This window comes from Galleria mellonella, unplaced genomic scaffold (assembly GCF_026898425.1).
Source record: "Galleria mellonella isolate WM207_F2 unplaced genomic scaffold, CSIRO_AGI_GalMel_v1 utg54, whole genome shotgun sequence".
Lineage (NCBI taxonomy): Eukaryota > Metazoa > Arthropoda > Insecta > Lepidoptera > Pyralidae > Galleria > Galleria mellonella.
Window position 1 is genome coordinate 2,709,214 of NW_026442114.1, and position 27,936 is coordinate 2,737,149.

The window sequence follows — 27,936 nt, forward strand, 5'->3', positions numbered from 1 at the left end:
TTCAGTAGTTTTTGTGGAAAAGAGTAACAAATATCCGTCTATCCTTCCATTTATCCGTTCATACTAAGATGTAAAAGTCCATAAAAAAATAAGGACCAAAAAAAAATTTTTTTTTTTTTCTTTACAAGACAAATTCTTTTAATGTTCATTCATTTACTAAATGACAGTGAGACCGGAGAGAGAATATTCGGGGCCAAACTAAACACAAATTTGATGTCAAAATCACACGAAAATACTGTACAAAATTTACAAAATCTGTTTTTTAAATTTTTATGGAGCAGATTTCGAATGAACGAAGTCACAAAATTGTGTCCGAAACTTCGGAATTTCAGTTTATTGTATACGCTCTTAATTAAAATGCATTGCGTTGTTTAGAAAAAGTACGCGGAGAAGCAAACAAACGCTTTGTACTGTGCTATTTAGAGATAATATAGAGAGAATAGTACAACATATGTGTACCTAAAAGTCGTGCTAAGTACCTAACAGCTAACATTATTCGTGATTATGTTCTTATCGGTCATTGCCTTCATATATCGATTTAGAATCTAAAGATGATATAGTATTTTTTTAATAGATGATAATGGAATAGTAACTCCGCTTGCATTATCAGTATACACTGGCAAGGCACCAGTGAGGGCTGATAGGTGAGGATGAAGCAGGCCAGTTAGCCCATCGTGACAAATTCAATAATAAATAAATCACGATTGTCTATTATTAATAATCCCTTCCCACCCCCTTCAACGACAAATGACAAACAAAAAACGACTTCAACTGTGTCTAAAGCAGTTATTTTAATTTAAAAACTAAACTGCTGAAATGATTATGATATTTATCTGCGATCAATCCGTAAGTGGTATCCTTTCAGATAAAAAATCGGTTTACAACTGATGGAGTTCGGTAACAGACATAAAATAGATACAAAAAAAAAATTAAACCAAATCGTGAACTTTCTTTTTGAAGTCGGTTGAAAACACACCTAATGAAGTATTTGTAAATTGTTTGTTATTAGATAACCAAAAGCAAATAAGATAGTCTAGAAATGTGATAACCGTAATTGGTAATAACCTAGTTCTACTAACACTAATTGTAAAAGCATTGTTTGTTACCAGTTGCTATGTGCGCTGTTCAAAATTAACCTTTTTAGATAAGTTGGCAATTATAGTTTTTTATAAAAAAAAAAAAGAAAAGAAAATATATATATATATATATATATATATATATATATATATATATATATATATATATATATATATATATATATATATATATATATATATATATATATACATATACATATATGAGATCTGATCTGCCAGTGTATTGTATTATTTAGCTTTATTGTAGCTGTATCTTGTTGGTAATCCTATAAATATATATATATCCTATATATATATATATATATTATAGCACATCAACAGACGGTATTTTTATATAAATGTAATAAAATTAATAAGTAACTACATTAATAAACAGAATTAGCATATTTATATACACCAACTCAATTTTTTAGATCATTTGATGAAAAAATATTTCCTTTTTTGCTCTTCATTGCTCCACTTAAAAATATTTTTATAATCTCTCAATATTCTTAAATAATTTAAGATTTAATAAAAAAAAAAAAACTTCAACCGTTTCAGTACCAATTGTTGAAAACAATTGATATTTATAAACTAAACTACAATACCGAATTTGAAAAAAAATCTATGAGACCAGTCTGTAAATATATCCTTTCAGATAAAATAAATTCCAATTTTCAAAAATGAAAACATTATGAAATTCGCCTACGATCGCAGTATCAGCCAATGATCAATGCAGACAATCAGTCAGACGTCCAACTAGAGACAGAGATGACGAAGTAACTTCATATCCATGTGGACTAATTGAATGGCTCCTTTAAAACATACTGATAAGGCAACTGCGACATAGTAAACGTTATCTTTCTTATGAGACAACACTGCTCTTTAAAATGCCACGTGCCAGACGTGTTTATTTTTTTTTATACCACCAAAATGGCAAACAAGCAACAGCCCATCTGATGGTATACGATCACTGTCAACACCAGACCCTCTAGACAAATGGCAAGCGAATTCGTCGATGGAATCAACATGGTTAGCGAGACTGTGAGTTGGAATGAGATATCCGACTTTTTTTTTAATGGATGATAATGGAATGGTAACCCCGCCTGCGCTAACGGTATACACCGGCGGGGCACCAGTGAGGGATGATAGGTGAGGATGAAAGAGCAGGTCAGTTAGCCCATCGTGATGAATGCACCTGGAATTCAGCACTATGGTTTCCAGAGGGGAGCACGTGGAGGTCGACATGATAGGGTATATAGCTAGCAATGGGACTAATAGTCCGCATTACTAACAATCCCTCCCCCCTGCCCGTGGACTGTATGTTAGGATGACATATACATAAAGGAATACTTTATTTACCTTTATATATATCGTAAATCGAGGAATAGCATCTGAGTCCTCGGGAATGGCAACGCATGGGGGGTATCATGGGCGAAACAGTGTACTCTGTTATGTCCATGGTACTGCTCATGTCTATAGGCGACGGTTACCACTTTCCATCAGGTGGGCCGTCAGCTTGCTTGCCATTCTAAGTTGTATAAAAAAAAATAGCTATAACACAGAAATATTGTTTTTTTTTTTAGTATGTAGTACATAATGATGTAGAATATAAAAACCGTCAAGACATTGTAAATATTTCTATTGAGCAAACAATTGAACTATCTTGCGTAGAATTAGTTACTTGTATAATAATTTGCGTTTATCGTCCGCCATCGGCTTGTTTTGATTCTTTTGAACTGGCTATGGAGGAAGCATTGAGACGAGTCGCACGGAGGAATAAAACATTATTTGTATGTGGCGATTTTAATGTTGATTTATTATCGGAATGCTCAATAAGCTTAAGATTGATTAACTTATTTAAATCATTTAATTTGCACAATCTTTTTTTAGAACCCACTAGGGTCGCAGGAAATTCTGCCACTTGTATAGATAATGTTTTTTGTAATTGTGAAGTAAAGGTGGAAATGAATTTCGACTGTCTTGGATCTGATCATTACGGACAAAAAGTTATAATTGAAACTAAGGGATCCAAAGGGACTCAAACAATTACATGCAGACAAATAACACAAAAGAATTTGGCACGTTTTAAAAATAAAATTGAACATAAAATATCTAGTGTCATAGTACCTCAATATGACCCGGACATTGTATGTGAACATATTTTTAATTTAATTGAACATGAAGCTAGCAGTGAATTTAAAACAAAAACATTTTCAACTAGTGTAAAATCAAAGTTTTGTGACTGGGCCACGTTTGGTATTTATAGGTCTAGGGCTAATCTTTACGAACTTTACGAAAAACGAAGCTATATATCCGATCCCTTATTTCATGAACATGTAAAATCTTATTCGAAAATATTTAAAAAGGTTTGTCATACAGCTAAGTCTCTCTATTTAGGTAAAATAATAACTAAATCTAAAGATAAAATAAAAGCCACTTGGAAAGTAATAAATAGCGAAACTGGAAAAGTTAATTTTCAAAATAGCAAAATAGCTTTAAATATTAATAACAAATTGGTAAATTCCGACACAGAGGTCGCGCATACATTCGAATCTTATTTTACTAATATTCCATTAATTACGACACAGGCTCTAAAATCTTCCCCGTCTGCTGCTGAAACTTTACTAACAGACAATGTTAGCAAGTCATCAGCTGTATTTAACTTTAGACATACATCATCAGTAGAAATAATGAAAATATTCAAACAACTTAATAATAAAAAAACAGAGGATCTATGGGGTATATCTGTTAAAATACTGGATAGTATAATGGAAATTATTGCGCCCTCTCTTGCTTTTATTTTCAATAAATGTATAGATGAAGGTAAATTTCCTAACATAATGAAAATTAGTAAAATCATACCGCTTTTTAAATCTGGAGATAGGAGTGACCCAATAAATTATAGACCTATATCCATACTCCCAGCACTCAGTAAAATTTTTGAAAAAATAATCCTTATGCAACATGTCAGTTATTTCAATTTAAATAATTTAATCCACAATAGTCAATTCGGTTTTTCCAAAGGTCGTTCAACTACAGACGCAGGTGCAGAGTTGCTTAGACACGTATTTGCTGCATGGGAAACTAAAATGGATGTGATAGGTGTTTTTTGTGACCTTTCTAAGGCTTTTGATTGCGTTGATCATAATACATTGCTAAAAAAACTTGCTTTTTATGGCGTCAAAGACAATGCTTTAAATTTAATAAAATCTTATCTATCTGATAAAATACAGAAAGTGAAGATTAGCAACGCTACGTCTGACGGGTCACTTGTGCAAATGGGTGTATCTCAAGGATTTATTCTCGGTCCATTTTTATTCCTAGTTTACATTAATGATCTCCCATATGCCATGCAGGATAGATGCGGCATAGTATTGTTTGCAGACGATACTTCATTGATTTTTAAAGTTAATAGAATGACTAATAATTATGACGATGTAAATAGTGCTTTGCGGCGTCTCCTGCACTGGTTTACAACTAACAATCTTATGTTAAACGCTAAAAAACAAAATGTGTTAATTTCTCTCTATCTAAAAGTTTTAATACTAATTGCAATATTAAATTAAATGACGAATCTCTCGAATTTATAGAATCTACTGTCTTTCTAGGAATCACACTAGATAATAAAACACAATGGGGTGCACAAATTCAAAGCCTTGCAGCGAAACTAAGTTCAGCAGCTTTTGCCGTGCGTAAAGTTAGACAGTACACTGATACTGATACTGCTAGATTAGTCTATTTTAGTTATTTTCATAGTTTACTCTCTTATGGAATATTACTATGGGGAAAAGCGGCAGATATTAAGAATATATTCATATTACAAAAACGTGCCGTTCGAGCGATCTACTGTATGAAGAGTCGTGACTCATTAAGAGAGAAATTCAAAGAGGCAAATATTCTCACCGTTGCTTCTCAATTTATATATTCAAATATTCTATATGTTCATAAAAATCTTGACTTATTTCCAAAAAACAGCAATATTCATAATATTAATACTAGATTTAAAGACAAACTTGCTGTCCCCAAGTATCGTTTAGAAAAAGTTAATAGGTCTTTTATGGGAATAGGTATAAAAATTTACAATAAGATACCAAAGGATATGTTGGAATTACCCTTAAATAAATTCAAAACATCTGTTAAATCATATTTACTGAGCAAAGCCTATTACTCACTAAACGATTACTTGAATGACGAGTGTGCATGGCAATAGTTGTTCATGCACTGAATTTTCATTTAATGTTAGACATAGACACCTATATAAATATACATTGTAAATGAACTGGCTTTAAAAGAAAAAAAGTAATTCAATTGAGTTTCTTGCCAGTTCTTCTCAATTGGATCTATATACCGAACTGGACGGTAGGGTAAATATAAAATTATAATGTAAAAATTTGACGTTCATAAGCGGCTAAAATGTCCTACATGAATAAATGATTTTTGAATTTTGAATTTTGAATTTTAATTCTTCAATTGTTTTAAAAATTGACAGATAATTGTGACACTCTTCGTCAAGGTGAAGCTAAGAACGCTCTCAATTGCCTTGTTATGATCATAGACACGCGTTATCATATAACTTTCTTATCATTATCTCATTTGGTATATACGTACTATTTGTATAGGATGTAGAACCAACCTATGGAGGAACGTAGTCACAGCTAAATATTTATAATAATTGAATTAAATAAATAACGTAAATTTCTAATATAGATAATACATATTCATTTATTTTAACATTTATTATATATATATTTCCCACAGCTTTGCGTGCGTTAATATAGTAAGTATTCTATGTGTTAACTGAGTATATAACCTACATTTAGCACTAAACTTCATTCAAATTTGTTCAACTGTTTAAGCGTGATTGAGTAATAAACATATTTATAAATTTCAATATTTATATATATATATATATATATATATATATATATATATATATATATATATATATGTGTGTGTGTGTGTATATATAGGAAGGTATTGTATTTGTTTTTTTTTTTAATTTAAAAGTTATACACAACAGGTAATAACATTATAAACATTTATATAAAGATAATAGTTTGAACTAGATTGAGACCCAGACATGTGTACACACAGCATGGTTAAAGCAGCATTCCTGAGGACTCAAGTGGTATTCCTCTGTACCCTGTAAATTCACTGCCATATCCCACCCTTCAAACCGGGGGGGGAAAGTGATTGTTAGTGATGGAGACTGAGAATCCCATTGCTAGCAATATACCCAACCAGGTCGACCTCCTCGCGGTTCTCCCTGGAAACTATCGTGGTTGATTCCTGATGATTTCATCATGATGGGCTAACTGGCCTGTTTTCATTCTCATCTATCACCCTTCACTGGTGCTCCGCAAGCGTATCCCGTTAGCGCAGACGGGGATTACCATACCATTTTCACCCATCAAAAAAAAACCCTTCAAACCGAAACACAGCCATGCAAACACAACTGCTTCACGGTAGAAACACGAATGGGACAGAGGTGCTCGCGCAAACGACTTATGTACAAAGTCTCCCTCTGGTAAATGAAATGAAAATCTCTTAAATGAAGAGAAGTTAATGCCCTCCTGCCTGCCAAGTTGACGGCCCTCATAATAAAAAATGGTTGCCATTGCCTATAGTTATAAACAGCTCAGCAGACCTGATTGTATTAATGCCGTAAATATGGAAATTTATAAATATGTTTATTACTCAATCACGCTTAAACAGTTGAACAAATTTGAATGAAATTTAGTGCTAAATGTAGGTTATATACTCAGTTAACACATAGAATACTTACTATATTAACGCACGCAAAGCTGTGGGAAATAGCTAGCTATCTGTATACATCGACGATGTGAGATTATGTTACTATTAACATGTATATTGTATATATTTTTGTTTCAGGCACACGAAGACCCAACGACAAAAGGCATACCACAAGCTAATCGAGGACGATACTGAAACAATACTATAATCATTTTAAAAGTTCATGCGAAATGATTGCAAAGTCCCAAGATAATTTTTTAAAATAATTTATCTAAAATAATGAATATTTTTCAATTAGTTTTGAAAATTGTTGCTAACATTTTGTCATGAATGCATTTAAAATAGGTACATATATCTACTAAAAACTAAAATTATGTCTATTAAATATGTCTTCTATAAAATACTATAACGAATGTTGAATTGTATTAGAATTATAAGGTCCTTATAATAAATATTACCTATATAACAATACATTTGTACTTCAAACTCGAATACAGTTCAGTTCTTAGGTCAATTTTGGTAAGAAATAAAGTGTATTTCTTTAAATCTTGGTTATTTTATTGTTACCCGTGGAAAACCTGTATTTTTTCGTTTGAGGAACTTCTGATAAATATTTTCGTAGCAGATGTCTACAGTCTAGAGAGTTTTGTCCTGACCATGACCATCCAATTGATACAGTCTTGTAACATTCTGAACAACTATATAGTTGTGGGGGGAGTGGGGTATTATAATATTGTTAATTATTATTATATTATTGAATATAATTGACCGTATGGTCCCGGAATAGAATACGCCACTAGAAAGAAATTTCTAGTGGGTGTTGTAAGAGGCGACTATGGGAACTAAATGATCGAGGAACGGGCAGTAGCGTCTCTCTCAAAACATCACCAAAGCCTAACCGCGATTGCCAACCCGCCAGCCAAGCGTGGCAACTACTGACAAAACCCCTTCAGGGGGGAGGCCTTTGTTCAACATGGACAGTCAACGACTGATATGATGGTAAAATCTACAAGCATGGACTACGTAAACCAGGTTTGTCCTTATTTCTTACCTTGTTACTTTAATACAGTAGAGATTATATAGGTACCTATACTATACTATATTACAGGCCATGGTTTTGATTTTCAACATATTTGATAATGTCTGACGTGGCTGTCATGAAATCGTCATAGTCGTAGAATACTGACGGATCTGACGAATATATGTTATATTCGTCAGATCCGTCAGTATTTTACGACTATGACGATATATGTATTTCGTCATCACACAGTCACATACGTGGATATTGCACTATGATGACAAAATAATAAATTATGATGATTCATTTTTTAATCAAATAAATAAATAGAATAGGTGAATTCATCACGATGGGCTAACTAACCTGCCTTTTCATTATTCACCTATCATCCCTCCAGTTGCGGACTGTGATGTTGAGAAGAGCCTGCTAGCTATTACTTCTAATGCTGTGGGGCCAGATGACATAAGTCGTACTATGATCCTTCCCATTCTTGACATTGTTCTTCCCATTATTACATTGGTTTTCAATAATTCCTTGTCCTCGGGAGTTTTCCCTTCTGTCTGGAAAAACGCACACATACTTCCTCTCCCTAAAAAACCCAATCCAACATCTTTTTCAGACTTCCGTCCAATTTCCATTCTTCCATTTCTTTCTAAAGCTCTCGAGCGACTTGTCCATCAACAACTAAATGAATTCCTATCCAAGAATGATCTTTTTAATCCCCTCCAATCAGGTTTCCGTGCCGGTCATAGTACGACTACTGCTCTTGTCAAAATCACTGACGATATCCGTCATAGTATGGAAAACTCACAGCTTACGGTTTTAACATTGTTAGACCTAAGTAATGCTTTTAATACTGTCGATTTTGATATATTATTAGGAAGATTGCGCTCTCTCAACATATCTCCAGCCGTAATCGAGTGGTTTCAAAGTTACCTGAATGGACGCCAGCAACGCATTCGTACTGAAGATAGCTTTTCATCATGGTGTCGCACGCTAGCTGGTGTACCTCAGGGTGGCGTCTTATCTCCATTACTTTTTTCGTTATTTATTAACACCATCACTATTCAACTTCGCTCTTCCTACCACCTTTATGCAGATGATCTTCAAATTTACTCACACGCTCCATTTCATGAGTTAGACTCTGCGATATATTCAATAAACAAAGATCTGGCACACATTTCGAGCTGGTGTAAATCATTTGGATTAACTGTAAACCCTAATAAAACGCAGGCTATTATTATCGGGAGCCCCAACTATGTGAATGTGAATGTGAAAGGGACTCCATTTTCCGCACTTAGCCTCTCATTTGGGCCATTGTGCGTATGAGTCGTGGCTAGTGCAGCCAACCTAGCTCCGTCCAGAAGCGCAGAAGCTTCCTGGGTTCTTCACAGGCCTCACGGAGCGACCTCACCGTTCCGAGGATTTCTAAACGTTGATGGGCCACAGCCTCACATTCCAGGATTACGTGAGCTGCCGTTTCTTCGGCGTTGAAACAGCCTCGACATAGAGGGCTGTCTGTGGCTCCTATTGTGTATAGATGTTTGTTTAATGGACAATGACCCGTTATTGTCCCTATCATTGTTTTGAGGTTTTGAGGTTTTTTCTGTCTAGATGTAATAAACGTTTTGATAGTCGTTGATTCAACATAGGTACGGCCAATTTTGATTGTCTGCAATCAGTAGCCTGTATCCATCTTTGGTTTTGTATGTCAGAGGATCTTTGACGAATCCACATTCGAAATTGTGAGAATGGAAGAGGAAGGAGTGGATACGGGCCTACCACCCTCGTTCCTGAGCCTTTCCTAGCTAGTTCGTCTGCGGCATCGTTACCATAAGATCCACTGTGCCCTCTTATCCATTGGAGGATAATACGGTTATTGGAAGATATCCTATCCAGTAAATGGTGGCATTCAATTATTAGTTTGTTGTTTGTCTTGTTGTTTCTTAATGTTTTTAGTACTGCTGCGCTGTCGGATAAGAATCTAATGCTATAACCAGTTATTGCTAGCTTATGTACAACTGCAGCAGCCTCGGTTATTGCAACACATTCGCATTGGAAAATTGAGCTGTGGTCGCCAAGCGGTATGTGCATGTTTATATTAAGGTCTAAGGAAAAGACTCCAGCTCCTGAACCGTTCTCAGTTTTGGAGCCATCGGTGTATATGCGTAATTCATGTACACCGGATTGATCCTTTTCCTCTTCTTTTATTTGTACTTGGTATTTTTTGTTAAATATATAATGATTATGAGTCCTGTCACACGGAGCCGCAATCAAAGGTTGATATTCGATTGCCTGGTTCAGAATAGCAGTGTGGGGACTGTAGTGATTTTTACCCCATAGATCCAGATGCATTAGTCGGATAGCGGCTAAGGCCGCTTCCTGCTGTATGTGCAGGTCTAGGGGTGTTATGTTAAGGGCCAACTCTATTGCTGTTGTAGGAGCTGTTTTCATGCAGCCGCTGACAGAGGAGCAAACCAGTCTCTGAAAGCTTTTTAGTTTGGCGGCAGTGGTCGATAGTTTTGTCCTCGGCCACCAAACTAGTGCCCCATAGACCAACATTGGCCTGATTACAGCCCTGTACAGCCATAGAGTTATTTTTGGCGAAAGGCCCCATTTATTTCCTAGCATCTTTTTGCACTGGTAGAATGCAATTGTGCTTTTGTTAAGTTTATAGTCAAGATGTTTATTCCAAAGCAATTTACTGTCTAGTATTATGCCAAGATACTTGACTTCTTCCTTAAGTTTCAGTTCCGTATTGAAGAGTTTTGGTAGCCTGTAAGGACATGTAACTCTTCTATTTGTGAACATGATTAATTCTGTTTTTGTAGGATTAACAGAGAGTTCATGCTGTACGCACCATCTCTCAATTATGTCAAAAGCTACTCTCATGCGATCACACAGAGTACTTTCGAAGCTTCCTGTTAAAAGTACAGCTATGTCATCCGCATAACCTACCGTGTAGAGGCTGTTATCGTTGAGCTCTATTATGAGTTCATTTACGACTATATTCCACAATAGTGGTGACAGTACGCCGCCTTGTGGACAGCCCCTACCGACGATTCCTCGTGTGGTAGTATTTACAGTAAATTGTATAGCTCGTTGTTTAAGCATGTTATGTATCCATTCTCTAAGTGTTATTTCTACTCCATGTGTAGCTAGTGCCCGACTTATACTGGCAAAGTTTGTCTTGTCGAATGCCCCTTCGATGTCTATAAATGCACCTAAGGTTGGCTGCTTCGATTGCAATGCGTTGCCTATTCGAGATACTACGTTATGAAGTGCCGATTCTGTTGACTTGCCTTCACTGTAAGCATGTTGGTTAGGGTGTAAAGGTTTACACAAGGAGACTTGGCATCTAATCTCTTTGTCACATAGTCTCTCCAAAGTTTTCAAAAAGAACGAGGTGAGACTGATCGGTCGAAAGGATTTGGCCACGGTGTAATCTCCTCTACCTGGTTTAGGAATAAATATAATTTTTACCTCACGCCATTTCAAAGGTATGTAGCGGTGAGCTATACACGCTCGGAACAGCTGTACTAAATAGTCAGCTATGATGCTCCCGCTCCATTTCAGAAGGGCTGGAAATATTCCATCCAGGCCTGCCGCTTTAAATGGTAAAAAGGTACTGATTGCCCATAGTAGTTTTTCTTTATCTATAACTCTGTTTGCCACTTCCCAGTCCGAGCTGCTGGTTTCCCTTTCCTTGTATGGTTCCCATGACCACTCAGCAGTAGTCTGGAAACCTGGAAAATGTGTGGTTAGTAGCAATTCGGTTGTTTCTGTGTCGTTCTTTGTATAGTTATTATCAGGTTTCTTAAGGCAACCTATTGTATGATCTTTCTCATTAGAGAGACATGATTTTACTTTAATCGCCTGGTTATTGTTTTCTATGTTTGTACAGAAACGCCTCCAGCATTCTTGCTTTCTCCGGCGTATGAGTTTCTTATATTGTTTTTTGGATGTTGTGTATTTGTTCCAGTCTTCTTGTGACCGTTTGTTCATGGCTATGTTAAACAGTTTCCTGCCTCAACTATATTTCAAGAATTTGCTGGGAAAATCTACCTAACATAATGTTCGACGGGATATCTGTGGACTATAAAGACTTTGTAAAGGATCTCGGAATATATCTTGACAGAACGCTATCCTGGAGCACCCAAATAACAGAGATTAGTAGGAGGGTTTTTGCGATTGTGGGCTCACTCAGAAGATTACGTAATTTTTTACCTATGGCCACTAGAGTTGCGCTTGCTCACTCCCTTGTCCTTCCTGTTCTTGACTATGCTGATACCTGCTACATTGATCTCACCGAAGACCAACTTAATAAACTTGAGCGTCTCCAAAACCTGTGTATTAGATTTATATTTGGACTTCGTAAATACGACCACATCTCTAATTTTCGCACTCAGCTCAAGTGGCTCCCAATACGTCGACGCCGAGATTGGCATATTGGCTCTTCTTTATTCCATTCTATTCAATCCTCTTACACCTCACTATCTTAAAGAGCGATTTACATTTCTCGGTGAAGTGCAGAGTCACACTTCGCGTACCTCAAATAGTCTCCGTTTAAAAACCCCAGCACATACCTCCGTGTACTACACCAAATCCTTTTCTGTTCAGGCAGTGCGCTTATGGAACTCACTGCCACCGTCTATACGGAGTGCTCAATCCTTGGCTTCGTTTAAAGGACAAGTCAAATCACATTTTCTTTCACTGTAGTTACTCTTTTCCACTCCTTTGTAATTTTTGGACTAGATTTGTCATATTTCCTTGTGTGTGCTATGTATGTATTTATATGTGTATGTTTATGTATGTTATATGTGTATATGTATGTATATATGTATGTGTATGTATATGTGTGTGTGTGTGTGTATATATGTATATATATTGTTATAGTAAGTAGTTTAATAAATTATATGTATTTGATATTTTTGTGCATTACATGTTTTTGTATTTTATGCACGAAAATTATTAATTCACTCTTGCGCCACCTGCCCTTTTCTATCTGTTCTCCCTTAACTAAAGGTTGTCTGTAAGAGATTGCCCTAGCGATAAGACCGCCTTTTGTACCTTTATGTATATATTTCAATCTGTATTTATGTTACTGTATTTCATTTGAATTATTCACTTGTCATTGTATATTTTTATTTATAGTGCAATAAAGAGTTAAATAAATAAATAAATCCCTACTTTATTATAGATTGATTGAATATTATTTTTATCTATTCATGAAATAGATAAAAAAAAAACAATTGTGTATAAAAACGATTAAATTATGAAGTTATCGTATGGCCTTATCGTCTAGTCCGCTACATATAGTCAAACAAATGATAGCTCGCTCAGTTTCACAAGTTAACATCCAAAATGATGTCGAGTTGGAGTGTTATCGCGATCATTTTGTTACAGTGCTACGCGAGCCACAGTATCAGCGTGTGTGACGACATCTGTACTTGTGGTTATAGAAATAATAATGAAGATTACCTAGGTAAAGAAATTGATTGCTCGTTTAAAAATCAAGACCTACTGATTAACAATTACACTCTGCCAAATGTGGTGTGCTCGCTAGATTTGTCATCTAACAACTTGATAAGTATACAAAAGTCGAACTTGCTGCGTTCGGACACACTCCTCGAGCTGTATCTGAACAGGAATAACATAACAGACATAGCTGTGACCGCCTTCGCTTTACCTGAACTGAAGATTTTGGATTTGAGCTTTAATAACTTGGAATATATTGATCCAGAAGTTTTTAGAGGTTTGAACAAATTGGAATATTTGAATCTGGCAAACAACAAGTTCACGGCAATCAGCAGTCTTCGATTCCACCATTTGAACAATCTAAATAAAATTGTACTGGACTTTAACAGGTTAGGGCCCAGTATGATGGAGATAAACTTATTCGATAGAAATGGCTTTGGACTGACAAACAAGATCAAAAGTCTGAGCATTAAAGGAATCGATCTCGACAGAATTCCAGATAACTTCTTCGCCGATTTATACGATATACGACAGTTAACAATATCGGATAACACTTTGGAAGATATCTTCGAACTCCCGACTACTTTGGAATACTTGGATTTATCGAATAATCCAATCAAAGAAATTTCAGAGGAAGATTTCGTGGACGTTCCAGGATTAAGGAGGTTGAAACTCAACAATTTGCTGATCAAAGAAGTTCCTGATTACGTTTTCGCTCCATTGCCCGGTTTGTTGAGTTTGGATTTGGAGAGAAATAGGAATCTCACGTATTTCAGTCGTTTGGCATTTGGCCATGAGGTGTTGGAAGATGCCGACGATTTCCTTATGGAGAAATTGTCGCTCAGAGGATCGAGACTGTCGAAGCTGGACGAAGACCTTTTAAAACCCTTTGGTAGATTATTCCACCTAGACTTGCAAGGCAACCCATGGGTATGTGACTGCGACATTGTATGGGTGAAGAGGTTGCAGATAAACCCCAAAGACTACGACTACGTAAGGTAAGTTTGAATGAATATAAATAAACTTTGGTTATTTATATAATTTATATTATTACTAGCTGTATACCGCAGCTTCACCCGCGTAAATCAGTATATAAAATAGAATAGAATAAAATAAATATTTATAAAATATTCTATGTGCTGAGTTAGGATATAAACTACCCGTAGGTATACCAAATTTTATTCAAATCCGATCAGTAGTTTTTGCGTGAAAGAGAAACATATAATAACCATCGTTAAACATATATAAACCTTCGCATTTTAATAGGATTAATAATTATTACAAAAATTAATGGAATATAACATAAGGTATTTTACAAGAGGCCAAGAATGAGAGGTTTAGATATTGTAAACAAAAACTAAACGCGCCCAGTAAGTAAATATAGATCTTTTTAAATGAAATGAAATTTATTACGATGAATGTGGTAAATTTAGGTAATATTATATATTTTGTGCAACCTTAACATTCAGCCAGCTTGGCATGCAACATTTTTATTTTACTTTATTCTTTATTGTACACAAAAAATTACAAACATATAATATATATTAAATAATGGTGTACAACAGACGAGCTTAACTCTGTAAGAGTTCCCTTCCAGTTCCAGTTCTTCTTCAGTTCAAACCCTGAGTGGAAAAGAGAATTAAATACCATTATACGTATTATTACTGCAAACTATTAATTTAAAAAAGTCGTTAATAAAGAAAAAATAACAATTGAAATAATGTTCATTGCTAAGCACATCACTTGCGAATAACAAATTTTAGTTAATAAAAATATTAATACATTAAATATTAATTAATAAACATTGTAATATTTTTACATGAATATTTTTTATAGGAAACAAAAAATCTTTGTATATCTATTACACTTAGATTATGTAGATAGAGCCTCGAGTCTCAAAAACGGGTCAACTATTTGTTAGCTAATTGTCAAATTAGCTGACTCGTTTTCTTTTATCAGTGTTCTATATACTTACGCACACAATGTATCTTGACGTACTATTTAATAAATAAAATTAGTATCTACGAATTAAAAAGATGCAGAAATTATAAAATAAAATAAATATGGAAGTTATAAAGGAACCACTCATAACTATTTATCATGCAAAATTGTATAAAAATGTTGACCCGATTTTTTCGAAGCATTTGTATGGGAGACACTCTATCTACATAATATAAGTATAAAATATGTAGGTCTACAATGTACATAATGTACTTAGGTACGTACCACAGAGCAAGTAATCAAGTATGTACTAAAACACTTTTTTTTTATTTTTAGATGAGGCTTCATAATAAACGACTGTGGTTTCCTCCATCCAATCTATGTATTTTAAATTTAAATATTTGATAAAGAATGAATATTTTATAATATTATTAAAATGTTAAAACTAATTTAATATTTCTTTATTAACTTAAAACGTCCTCTACTGAAAAGTTGTCTGGAAGAGATTGCTTAGCGATAAGACCACCTGTTGTACCACTTTTCATTAATATTTACTATATTTGTTATTTTTAAGTGGTACAATAAAGTGAAAATATGAATAATTTACCACTTATCTATACAAATAAAAATAAATGACAGCACGTGTTGCTAAGCTTAAAACTCTAGGACAGCTGGACTACCATAAGCTAGACCTATTCAACATTTTTTTTTTTACAATTCGTTGAATTCCAAGCAAGGTTTTTATGAAACAAAAAATTGGCAACATTGCCTGTAAAAACCTAAAAACTCAATTTTTTTTTCATACAAACTGTAGAGAGTAGAGATTACTCAACCTCGAATACATATTATGAATATTTCGATCTTTCTTTTATTGCCCACCCCAGAATCGTATAATGCCTATCATGAGATGCGAACGAAGTTTTCAGCTACGTACAGAGTCATCTTTGAAAATTTCGAAATATGTATTAGATAAAATGAAAATTATAAACAATAATAATATTAGATTAAAATGAACACGATGACACATCTACATGACACATTTTTATTGTCATTGTACTTTCATCACTTTTTAATCTTCGCATATCTTACAGTATAACTATTTATGAATACATAAATATTTATTTATACATTTTTTTATTCTTATCTGTTTCTCACTATTGTTGTAATTATTCATGATGATATAAGAATTTTATTGAATCTTGATTCATCATACTTTTGCCTTCATAGTAATGATTTATAATAAAAAATAAGGTCATTGCCCTATTCATTATTTTTCGCGGGAATTTTTTATCTATTTCTTCATCTTTAGTCTGACTTTTAAAAAGTAAGATCCTCTTTTTCTTTTAAATTGGTAAATAAGATTAAATTACTTAACTCGTTTAAACCAAACATTTAGATATATGTACCCTTAATAGTTATGTATTTATATAAATAAAAATGAAATGCTGCTCTTTTTCAAACTGATCATAAAGAAACGGCAACCAGTTCACCCTATCGGTGTTTGCTGATGGAGTACCGATAATTGATGATAGACGTGGATGAAAATATTCTTCATCGTTAAGAGTATCACTAGAGAATGAATTAATAAATTCTTAAGAATAACGGACATTATAATGACTTGGTACATTGATGAACTCATAGCAATATTTACTTATTACGTGACTTAATCCATCCATCCGATAATACGACGTGCTAATCTCAAAAGTTTCTCAGATAAGATCACATCGACCGCTTTGCATAAACTCATCACAGTTGCGAATAATCTTATTAGATGATATTTTTATATGCTGGCTAGAGACTAGTAAAAGATGATAGGGGAGGGTGAAAGCAGATCAATCAGCACGTCGAATAAATACATCTATTTTGACGAAGTTAAGTCATCCCAATCATTTCATCTTCATTACTAGCAAAATACCCTAACAGGTCGACCTCCACACGGTTTTCTCCCTGGAAACCATCGTGGTTATTTTTTGATGAATTCATCACGATGGACCAACTGACCTGCTTCATCCTCACCTATCTTCCCTCACTGATGCCTCGATAGCCTATCCCGATAGTACAGACGGGCCGACCATTCCATTTCCATCCATTAAAAAAAACTGGACACAGGTTATTTTAAAACACGTTCTTTCTTTCAGATGCGCCTTACCACGATCCTTGTACAACAGCCGGATATTCGAGCTCGAAGATAAATACTTCATATGCAAGAGCACAAAACGATATATTGGTGTAGCTATATCTATAATCACATTATTTGTGGCCACATTCACTATTATGATGTGGATATTAAAATGTATACCCAAGAGGAAGCTTGCCAATTACAATATGTTCAATCCATACATAGCGTATACAACGCTTTCGGTTAATATGACAACATAATTAAATTGGGGAATGTGGAGCGCCCCACGTATTAATTATAAGTCTACAATTTCCGAACGAGAATGTAGACGGCTAGACGAAGAGAGATGCTACACTGCCGTAAACTTGCGGAACAGCATCTATATGTCGAGAACGAGTTTTGGTGAAACAAAATAATGTTGCGGTCACTTAAATTTGTTAATTTTATATATCTCTGATCATTTTTGGAGATCGAGTGACCGGGGAATTAAAAACTCCGTTATACACGATTCATTATAGTATTTGCTATGTATAACCCGCCATTACAAGATAAGTGAAACTTTTTTATAATTGTTTATTATTATTTTTTTTTTATTTTCAGTGGTACAAGTCGCCATCAAGCGAAACATACTCGTAAATGGCGAGACAGAGGATAATCTTGCCATATTAAAAAAATTATAAAATTAAAAAATGGAATTTAAGCTTATTGTTGCAAAATAACGCTTTTTAAACTTGATAGATTATTACAAAGCAAATACTATTGTAATTCGTGTAAGGTGAAACCAAAATTGGTGCCAGTATTTATTTTAGAAAATTATAAAATAATATAAAAGCCAATATTACGTCATCCATAAAACTCTCTTTTTTTTATAGCTACTTATCTTAAAATAAAAAAAAATCTCACTATGACAACATATTTTTATATTGTTACCTTAGTTTTCTTAAGAAATAAACTACTTAAGTGTACCTGTGAATTTTATGTTTGAATCATTAAGTAACTGCATGTATAATAAGTAAAATACACTCCTCGCAAAAATTAAGGGAACATAAAAATTTTTGAAATTTTTGGGTGATTTTCAACAGGCTGTATTTCAGTGAAAAATAATCGTACAGGAAATTTAAAAAAAGGGTTTTGAAGCTTGAAAACTCTAGTTTTCAGATTTTTTGGTGAAACAATTTTTTGAGCTCCGGTTTCCATGCAATTCTTAAACAAAGCTGAAAATAAATTTTTTCTAAATTTTCTAGGTTTCGTTTTTCACTCTATGGGCATGGAAAATTTTTTTCGAGCTACTCCATTGTATAGGTCTCTTAGCGTGTTTATTCAGCTTCAAAAATCGCTTTGGATGGCTCAATTACGACTATTTGTCTCCAAAATATTGAACTTTGAATGCAAAAGCATCCTTTTCCATTCAACTGCTAATATCTCTGGAACTACTGGTCGCACAGCAAGCAAAAATTTTTCTTAAAAATTTTCCATACCATAATAGTCGCACAGCAAGCAAAAATTTTTCTTAAAAATTTTCCATACCATAATAGACCAGTAGTTCCAGAGATATTAGCAGTTGCATGGAAAAGGATGCTTTTGCATTCAAAGTTCAATATTTTGGAGACAAATGGTCGTAATTGAGCCATCCAAAGCGATTTTTGAAGCTGAATAAACACGCTAAGAGACCTATACAATGGAGTAGCTCGAAAAAATTTTTCCATGCCCATAGAGTGAAAAACGAAACCTAGAAAATTTTGAAAAAAATTATTTTCAGCTTTGTTTAAGAATTGCATGGAAACCGGAGCTCAAAAAATTTTTTCACCAAAAAATCTGAAAACTAGAGTTTTCAAGCTTCAAAACCCTTTTTTTAAATTTCCTGTACGATTATTTTTCACTGAAATACAGCCTGTTGAAAATCACCTAAAAATTTCAAAAAATTTTATGTTCCCTTAATTTTTGCGAGGAGTGTATAATAGATAATAAGTTAGAATATAATAAATATTATAATTATAATGATATCCCGACTGATCTATCAACGCACTTTTACAGTTAATAACCTTAAATAAAAAAAAGGCTTGATTTCTTTTAAAAAAAAATATTACAGATTCTAGAGAAATCAAGATTAATATAATGACAGTCTCTTAGATACATGTTTTTTTTTTAATGGTTGAAAATGGATTGGTAACCCCGCCCGCGCTATCGGTATACACCGACGAGGCACCAGTGGAAGATGATAGGTGAGAATGAATACAGGTTAGTTGGCCCACCATGATGAATTCGACAAGAATTAAACATGATGGTTTCCAGGGGGAACCGCGTGGAGGTCAACCATTATTAACAATCCCTTTCCCCCCCTTAGATACATGTTTGTATTCCGATAAATAAGACATAACAAGTAGATATATATAATACGTATATTCATATCTACCTATATATTTTATATCTGCACAAATTCAATAAATATCTGTGATTAAATTGTAGTTCTTGGTAGTTTAATTTAAAGAATTCTAATAATTTATTTTCAAATAATCATTTAAGCCTTAGTTATCAGTATTTATCTAGTCTTTATAATGTACTTATAACAATATAATTATTTTTACCATGTTATTAAAATATAAAAACTATCTTATACAACTTAAAATGGCAAACAAGCTGAGGGCCCACCTGATGGAAAGTGATAACCGTCGCCTATAGACATGAGCAGTACTGTGGACATAACAGAGTATACTGTTTCGCCCATGATACCCCCCATGCGTTGCCATTCCTGAGGACTCGGGTGTTATTCCTCTGTACCCTGTAAATTCACTACTATGTCCCACCGTTCAAACTGAAACACAGCCATGCAAACACAACTGTTTCATGGTTGAAACACAAATGGGACAGAGGTACCCAAGCAAACGACTTTTGTACAAAGTCTCCCTCTGACTTATATATGAGAGACGACCTTCCACAAACACTGATAAAGCTCGCTGGCCAAACGTGCATGGTGGAAGCAGTTGAAGGAATATTGCACAGCAATGAGACACCATCGGCTATGATCGATTGGTTAAAACATAACCAAAAGAGAGGAAAGGGATTGTTAGTAATGGAGTCTAATAGCCCCAATGCTAGCAATTTAACTCTATCAGGTCGACCTCCATGCGGTTCCCACAGAAACCTATGGTGGTTAATTCTTGTTGAATTCGTCACGATGGGCTAAATAATCTGCTTTCATCCTCACCTATCACTGGTCTCCTGCTAGCGTATAGCGCAGGCGGGGTTACCAAACCATATTCACCAGTTTTAAAAAACATAACCAATTAAATTAGAATTTAAGTATCCATGGCATGGTATATTTATGGTAATAATAAAAAAAATTAATTAAAAAAAATATATTCATAAATTACCTGTATATAATAGAAATAATGTCGAATGAGTCAGGAGTTAGTAAAAAATATTTATGTTTTGTTACTAACTAGGCATTATATATAGCTACTAATAATTTATTACTTATTGTATTATTTTTGCACCATATACCATATGTTATGCTTTATATACAAACCCTATAGACACTATCTCCTTTCGAATTCCAAGGTTGACTGGAAGATCCTTATAAGGAATAAGTCCGCCTGTGTACACTTCTGTTATAATCTAATATTTAAACTGTAAGTGAATGGACAAAAATTTATAAATAAATAAACGTTCTAGTCGATGTCTAAATTGTATTAAATAATTATTAATATGTAATTAGATTTCTTTAATATGTCACAGTTAAAACATAACCAGTCAAATGTAGACATAATGTTTAACTATTTTTTTGTTTTTATTTAACTGTGACACAATATTAAACGAGTAACCAAATCGGTACAACAAACAGTAGGTACCTTATCGTTAACTGAAAAAGTTACCAAAGGGAGACTTTGTACAAAAGTCGTTTGCTTGGATACCTGTCCCATTCGTTTTTTTTTTTTTTTTTTTTATGCAACTTAGAATGGCAAACAAGCTGACGGCCCACCTGATGGAAAGTGGTAACCGACGCCTATAGACATGAGCAGTACCATGGACATAACAGAGTATACTGTTTCGCCCATGATACCCCCCATGCGTTGCCATTCCTGAGGACTCAGGTGTTATTCCTCTGTACCCAGTAAATTCACGCCATATCCCACCCTTCAAACCGAAACACAGCCATGCAAACACAACTGCTTCACGGTTGAAACACGAACGGAACAGAGTTACCCAAGCAATCGACTTTTGTACAAAGTCTCCCTCTGGTGTTTCAACCGTGAAGCAGCTGTATTTGCATGGCTGTGTTTCGGTTTGAAGGGTGGGATATGGCAGTGAATTTGCAGGGTACAAAGGAATAACACCTGAGTCCTCAGGAATGTCAACGCATGGGGGGTATCATGGGCGAAACAGTATACTCTGTTATGTCTATGGTACTGCTCATGTCTATAGTTGGCCTTTTACCACTTTCCATCAGGTGGGCTATCAGCTTGTTTGCCATTCTAAGTTGTATAAAAAAAAACTGAAATAGTTATCCTCTATATAGTGTTTTCAGAGAATATAATGAATAATAGATATACCATAACATTGACATTGACATTACAGCCATGCAAACACGACTGCTTCACGGTAGAAACACGAATGGGACTAGAGGTGTCCAAGCAAACGACTTTTGTACAAAGTCTCCCTCTGGTAAATCTGGTTTTAAAATAGCAAGGGGCATACATCGTTAAAAGGGAATGAGGAAAACCTGAGGAGTTCTGTTTATTTCTTTGTAAAATAAAAAAAAAAAACATGTAATATAATTACTAATATATATTAAAAAATACAAAAGTGTACAAATTGTTATACAATGTATTACAATATCATTTGTGCTTACAATATGTATAGTTAGGCAAACATTTTGTGCTCGTGTCTATAATAAAACCACGTGTACGTCTGACTGTACCTACTTCGTAAAAATATATACAAAAATTAACTTTATATTGGTTTCATTTCTTATTTAAATTACACACTTAATAATTATGCATACAAGAGGCACAAGCGAATACAAACACTTACAATTTGAGCATATTCTTTATTATATATAAATAAATTGATATTTATTAAAACCTGGGTAATTTGACTCAGTGAATTGAAGAACAAATGAGGCCTATAAAATCAAAAACAGCTACATACATACATACATATCTGTCACGCCTGTCTCCCATTAGGGTAGGCAGAAACAATGGACCGCAAAATGCTTCGATTCAAACAAACCTCTTTCGCTTCTTCCACATTCATCAATCTCTTCATACACGCTCGCCGGTTACGGGCACTTTTAATTTGGCCCTTCTTCAGCACGTCGCCTATTTGGTCGACATACGTCCGTCTAGGGCGGCCCCTACCGACATCTCCATTCATTCTTGCTCGATAAATCTCTTTCGTAATTCTTCTTTCATCCATCCTCTCCAAATGACCAAACCAACGCAACATTCCACAAACAGCTAAACGCCATAAAATCGATCTCATTTTCACACTGTACTCAAATATTTCTCATAAATAAAAATTCTATTAATTGAAATCCAAGTTATTACTAATATTCAAATTTTCTTCAATCTGATCAAAAATATAGAATATCGTTCCATATTCTTGAGAAAATATTAATTTTTTGTAGTTTCCTAAACATTTTACAGACTTGGATTTAGCTGTGATTTTGTACGCCTCAAATACAAAACAGATCCAATTTTATTCTTTTTTATACTATTGAGAACGATACACTAATTGATAGCTCCCAACATCTCTCGTGCGTGGCGTCTCTGAGGTCATGCATAATGCTAACGTGAAATTGTAACATACCGACATTGCTGTTGTAAGGATAAACAATATTGGGTAGAAGTGACACTCACACGAATATTATAATACGTTAACAGATTAGACAAATGTTTTGCTCCTCACCGCCACCTACTGGATCCATTTCTTATTGACATAAAAATTTCCCTATCTCTCAAGTCAAGTCATAGAATACACATTTACAAAATCGTAACTTAAAACGAGCGAGAAGTTCCGGAGATGAACATGAACGAACGTTGTAACACGGGGTTTTTATATATTAAGTTTTTTTTTAATGGCTGATGAATGGAGTGACAACCCCGCCTGCGCTAACGGTATACGCTGGCGGGGCACCAGTGAGGGATGATAGGTAAATAATAAAAAAGCAGGTCAGTGAGCCCATCGTGATGAATACACCTGGAACTCAGCACGATGGTTTGTAGGGGGAACCGTGTGGAGGTCGACCTGACAGGCTGTATTGCTAGCAATGGGACTGGTAGCCCGCATTACTCACGATCCCTTCCCCCAATAAGATAATAGTTAGGATAGGCCGCATAATACAACTCTTTGAAGGGTTTTTTAAAAGAGATTTTTTATGATGGGATCAGTAGCCCCGTTGCTAGCAATGGAAAGCATCCTGTTCAATTCTTCGTGAGTTCATGGCGGCTAACTGACCTGCCATTTTGGGAGGGAAAGGATTGTTAGTAATACGTACTATCAGTCCCATTGCTAGCAATATCCCCTGTCAGGACGACCTCCACGCTGTCTCCCCTGGAAACCACCAATCTGGATCCCTGGTGCATTCATCACGATAAGCTAACCGACCTGTCATTTCATTCTCACCTATCATCCCTCACTGGTGCCCCACCAGCGTATACTAACGCGGGCAGGGTTACCATTCCATTATCATTTATCAAAAAAAAAAACAACCCTAGGTCGCTAGTCGAGGTACAAATATAGCATAGAAATGACTAACGCATCTTAATCTGTGGCATATTTAAAAAAAAAATTCCAGGATGGGCATGAAATGTCTTTGTCTATCGTTGAAAGCTACGGCTTCTGATCCTAGAGTTATTAAACATTTCTGAAGTGAACACGATCCAAACAACAGTGTCGCTTCTACCTGGATATATATATCTATTTTCGGTCAATTCAAACACGAAATCACGGGAGACGCAGCATGTATAGTTGTTAAAATATACGATAACTTCCATGATTTCATAATTTCTATATATATATATATATATATATATATATATATATATATATATATATATATAAATTTTATAACTCAAGAACGGGCTCACCTATCCTATATAAATATAAATAAATGTTTAGTCTTTGTTCGGACTATTTAGTAGATGGTTTATGTGAAGTTTGCACAAAATCGGTCGAACGGTTCTTCATTTATTACATTTTTTGTAACAAATGAATTCAATAAATGGCGGATCATTTTGTTAATGGGGATTTTTGTGTCAAATTCAAACTTTTTTTAAGATTAGGATTGTGCTGTCAAATCGAAACTTTTTTCAGTGTTGACAGTACAAGAATGTTGTCGATGTCATTCATGCGGTCATTTCATTTTGGGCGTGCTTCGATTAAAGCAAATTGTCAGCGATATTGATGTTAATTTTTTTTTTTATTATTTCACTTTATACGTAGTGAATCACGTATCGGGCCGCTAGTATATTTTATGAAATCCATTATAAGTATATATACAGGGTGGAAGGGACATGTTGGCCAAAACGAAAACAGCTGATTCAGATGAACAGTCTGAATTACATGGCAGATTATTTTCCCATCGGTAATACACCACCATCATATAATTAACGATTCTTAGTATTGACGCCGCGCAATGTATTCGAAATTTTACAACGTACTGTACTCCACGTGACGCGGAATATCTACACCGCGCGGTCAAAGGCGCTTCTTCGTAGGTAGTTTTCGTACGCTCGTGACGTTGACCTTATACAGCTAATTCCGCGCATCGCGATAGGATTTAAAAACAAATATCAGGTTTTCAGTTCAGACTAATGGTTTGAATTTGGGGGGAAAGGGATTGTTAGTAATGGAAAATGAGAATCCCATTGCTAGCAATATACCTAAACAGGTCGACCTCCTCGCGGTTCGCCCTGGAAACTATCATGATGGAATTCATCATAGTGGGCTAACTGGCCTGTTTTCATTCTCACCTATCACCCTTCACTGGTGCTCCGCCAGCGTATCCTGTTAGCGCAGGCGGAGCTACCATACCATTTTCACCCATAAAAAAAAAAATTGTTGGAATTTACTGTTTCAGTTTTTGCCAACCTCTTCTTTACACCCTGTATATACATTATATTGATGCGACGTAAAAAAAAAACTAGATGTATTATACGGATAAATAGTACTGATGTTATCTGATAAGATTACAGTAATATTTGATATGATTACATTATACATAGTAAGCACAAGGATTTAGGTATATAATTTCTTACAAAGAAAATCCTTGTACTTAGCTCTATATGTTTATCATTCGACTAGCTATTGCCCGCTACTTCGTATGCGTGGATTTTAGAAGTATGAAATACAATAAAATAGGTCACTTCTTGTTGGTGTATCAAGATATACCAGATTTTAAGTTAGAAAGAATGAAGCACTTTTCACCGTTGTATTTCTGAATAGTGAAAAGTGCTTCATTCGTGATGCCAGTACAAATATACCAAAAGACGGACAAAAATCCAAAAAAAATTTTTTTTATATATATAACTTATAATAGCAAACTAGCTGACAGCCCACCTGATGTAAAGTGGTAACCGTCGCCTATAGACATGAACAGTACCATGGACATAACAGAGTATACTGTTTCGCCCATGATACCCTCCTAGCGTTGCCATTCCTGAGGACTCAGGTGTTATTCCTCTGTACCCAGTAAATTCACGCCATATCCCACCGTTCAAACCGAAACACAGCCATGCAAACACAACTGCTTCACGGTTGAAACTCGAATTGGACAGAGGCACCCAAAGAATCGACTTTTGTACAAAGTCTCCCTCTGGTAAATTGTTTTGGTTTCAATTGCTTCGTTTAGATCCCTTACATCATTGTTGTTTTTTAAATATCTCTCATACGCATAGAACCTCTAGTTACAATTTTATTATTTTACTAAGAATAAAAATAGATATAGGTAAATCATCATTAGACATGAAAGTTATTACCATAATAAACAATTAACGATCGCAGCGCCATCTAGTCTTAAACAAATAATGTTTATTCAAATAGACTTTTGTTTACAAGGTCTTTTGAAACGCCATTTTAATGATTCTGCAGCTAGGTTTAGAATGTTATCTGCTGTAAAGAGTTTGTTTACGTGTAAGATAATTTTACGTTTGTATGGGTAATCCAGATCACACACTGCGCACACATGTACCTACATACATGTCAACATCATCATCATTTCAGCCATTGTCCGTCCACTGCTGGACAGAAGCCTCCCCCATACATACATGTATATGTGAAAATTAAGTGTAACATTTTAATTATTTTTTACCCCTTCTATTGACATTTTTCTATTTTGTAAATTTATTGTATTAGTTGTTATGTGTAAATATATGTATAAATGACATAATGCACTATAATCTAGACTTTTAATATGTAAGGTCAATTTAAATAATGTAATTGAATTATAATTTTGTTTACCGGTTTTTTTTTATATATATAAAATGTAAAATATTTGCATGCCTACATCTTTTGAGGCAATTAAACAGGCGCCAAAATAATACCACGTGGCTTGTAATAATTTTAAACTGTTTAATGCAAATAAACTCATTATATTTCATTTCATTTAAATTCCGTTTAAACACAAGCAATACGCGCGAAGATTTGCGTCTCCGTAACATTCCATTGTCGATTTAACGGTCTTTTGGACTTTATCTTCTATTTAGTTATCTTCCTTTTATTAAAAAAAATTAACATTGGGTTAATTTTAATTTTAAGTAGTGATTTCTCTTTTTGTTATTTCTCTGTGTAACTTCCTTTTTTTAGACGTCAACATATTTTCGATCTTTGTTAAAAATCGATATTTTTAACTACGACTTTCTACTAAATAGAACTGAGACGTCCCGGTTCACATAAATTAAAAAAAAATCGATACTTTACTTAAAATCAGAAACTACATTTAACAAGACCATGAAATGTTTAAATAGCCAGATAAACATCCCAAAATGCACCGCACTATCTTAGCCTGGCATCTACCTAATCTACGTGTCTGTCATCGTGGTACCTACGATATAGGGTTATCTGTAGTACAGTCCTGTATATATTGATTATCAAGGTTATTTAAAAAAAAAAACTTGATAAACAGATCGTAGCCCTGTAACGTTGTAACCAAGCCAAAGTTTGTAGTTTTAAATTTGTAAAATAAACCTATGGCTCACTAAACGTTCTGGGATACTGTAAGTATTGTGAGCAATTTATAAATAAATAATGAGGGAGACTTTGTACAAAAGTCGATTGCTTGGGTACCTCTGTCCCATTCGTGTTTCAACCGTGAAGCAGTTGTGTTTGCATGGCTGTGTTTCGGTTTGAAGGGTGGGATATGGCGTGAATTTACTGGGTGCAGAGGAATAACACCTGAGTCCTCAGAAATGGCAAAGCATGGGGGGTATCATGAGCGAAACAGTATACTCTGTTATGTGCATGGTACTGCTCATGTCTATAGGCGACGATTACCACTTTCCATCAGATGGGCCGTCAGATTGTTTGCCATTCTAAGTTGTGTAAAAAAA

At 34.6% G+C, this 27,936-nt stretch overlaps 2 protein-coding genes across 2 annotated transcripts in view; both read left to right on the forward strand.

The window, feature by feature from the left end:
* Positions 1-7,369, forward strand: part of LOC113520208 (integrator complex subunit 7) — a 36,119-nt gene extending 28,750 nt beyond the window's left edge. The window contains exon 17 of the mRNA XM_052898851.1: positions 6,972-7,369. Coding sequence (XP_052754811.1) covers positions 6,972-7,028 — 57 coding nt within the window. The 3' untranslated portion in view covers positions 7,029-7,369. The remainder of the gene's footprint in view (positions 1-6,971) is intronic.
* Positions 7,370-13,145: 5,776 nt separating this feature from the next.
* LOC113509631 (leucine-rich repeat neuronal protein 3-like) lies at positions 13,146-17,887 on the forward strand. Its single transcript, XM_026892996.3, has 2 exons — positions 13,146-14,327; positions 17,409-17,887. The coding sequence occupies exons 1-2, from the start codon at positions 13,216-13,218 to the stop codon at positions 17,647-17,649; spliced, it is 1,353 nt and encodes a 450-aa protein (XP_026748797.1). The 5' UTR covers positions 13,146-13,215; the 3' UTR covers positions 17,650-17,887.
* Positions 17,888-27,936: the final 10,049 nt, after the last annotated feature.

Coding starts and splice junctions, on each gene's coding strand:
- LOC113509631 (XM_026892996.3), top strand. CDS start 13,216: ATGATGTCGAGTTGGAGTGTTATCGCGATCATTTTGTTACAGTGCTAC. Junction 14,328..17,408: donor AAAGACTACGACTACGTAAG/GTAAGTTTGAAT, acceptor TCTTTCTTTCAG/ATGCGCCTTACCACGATCCT.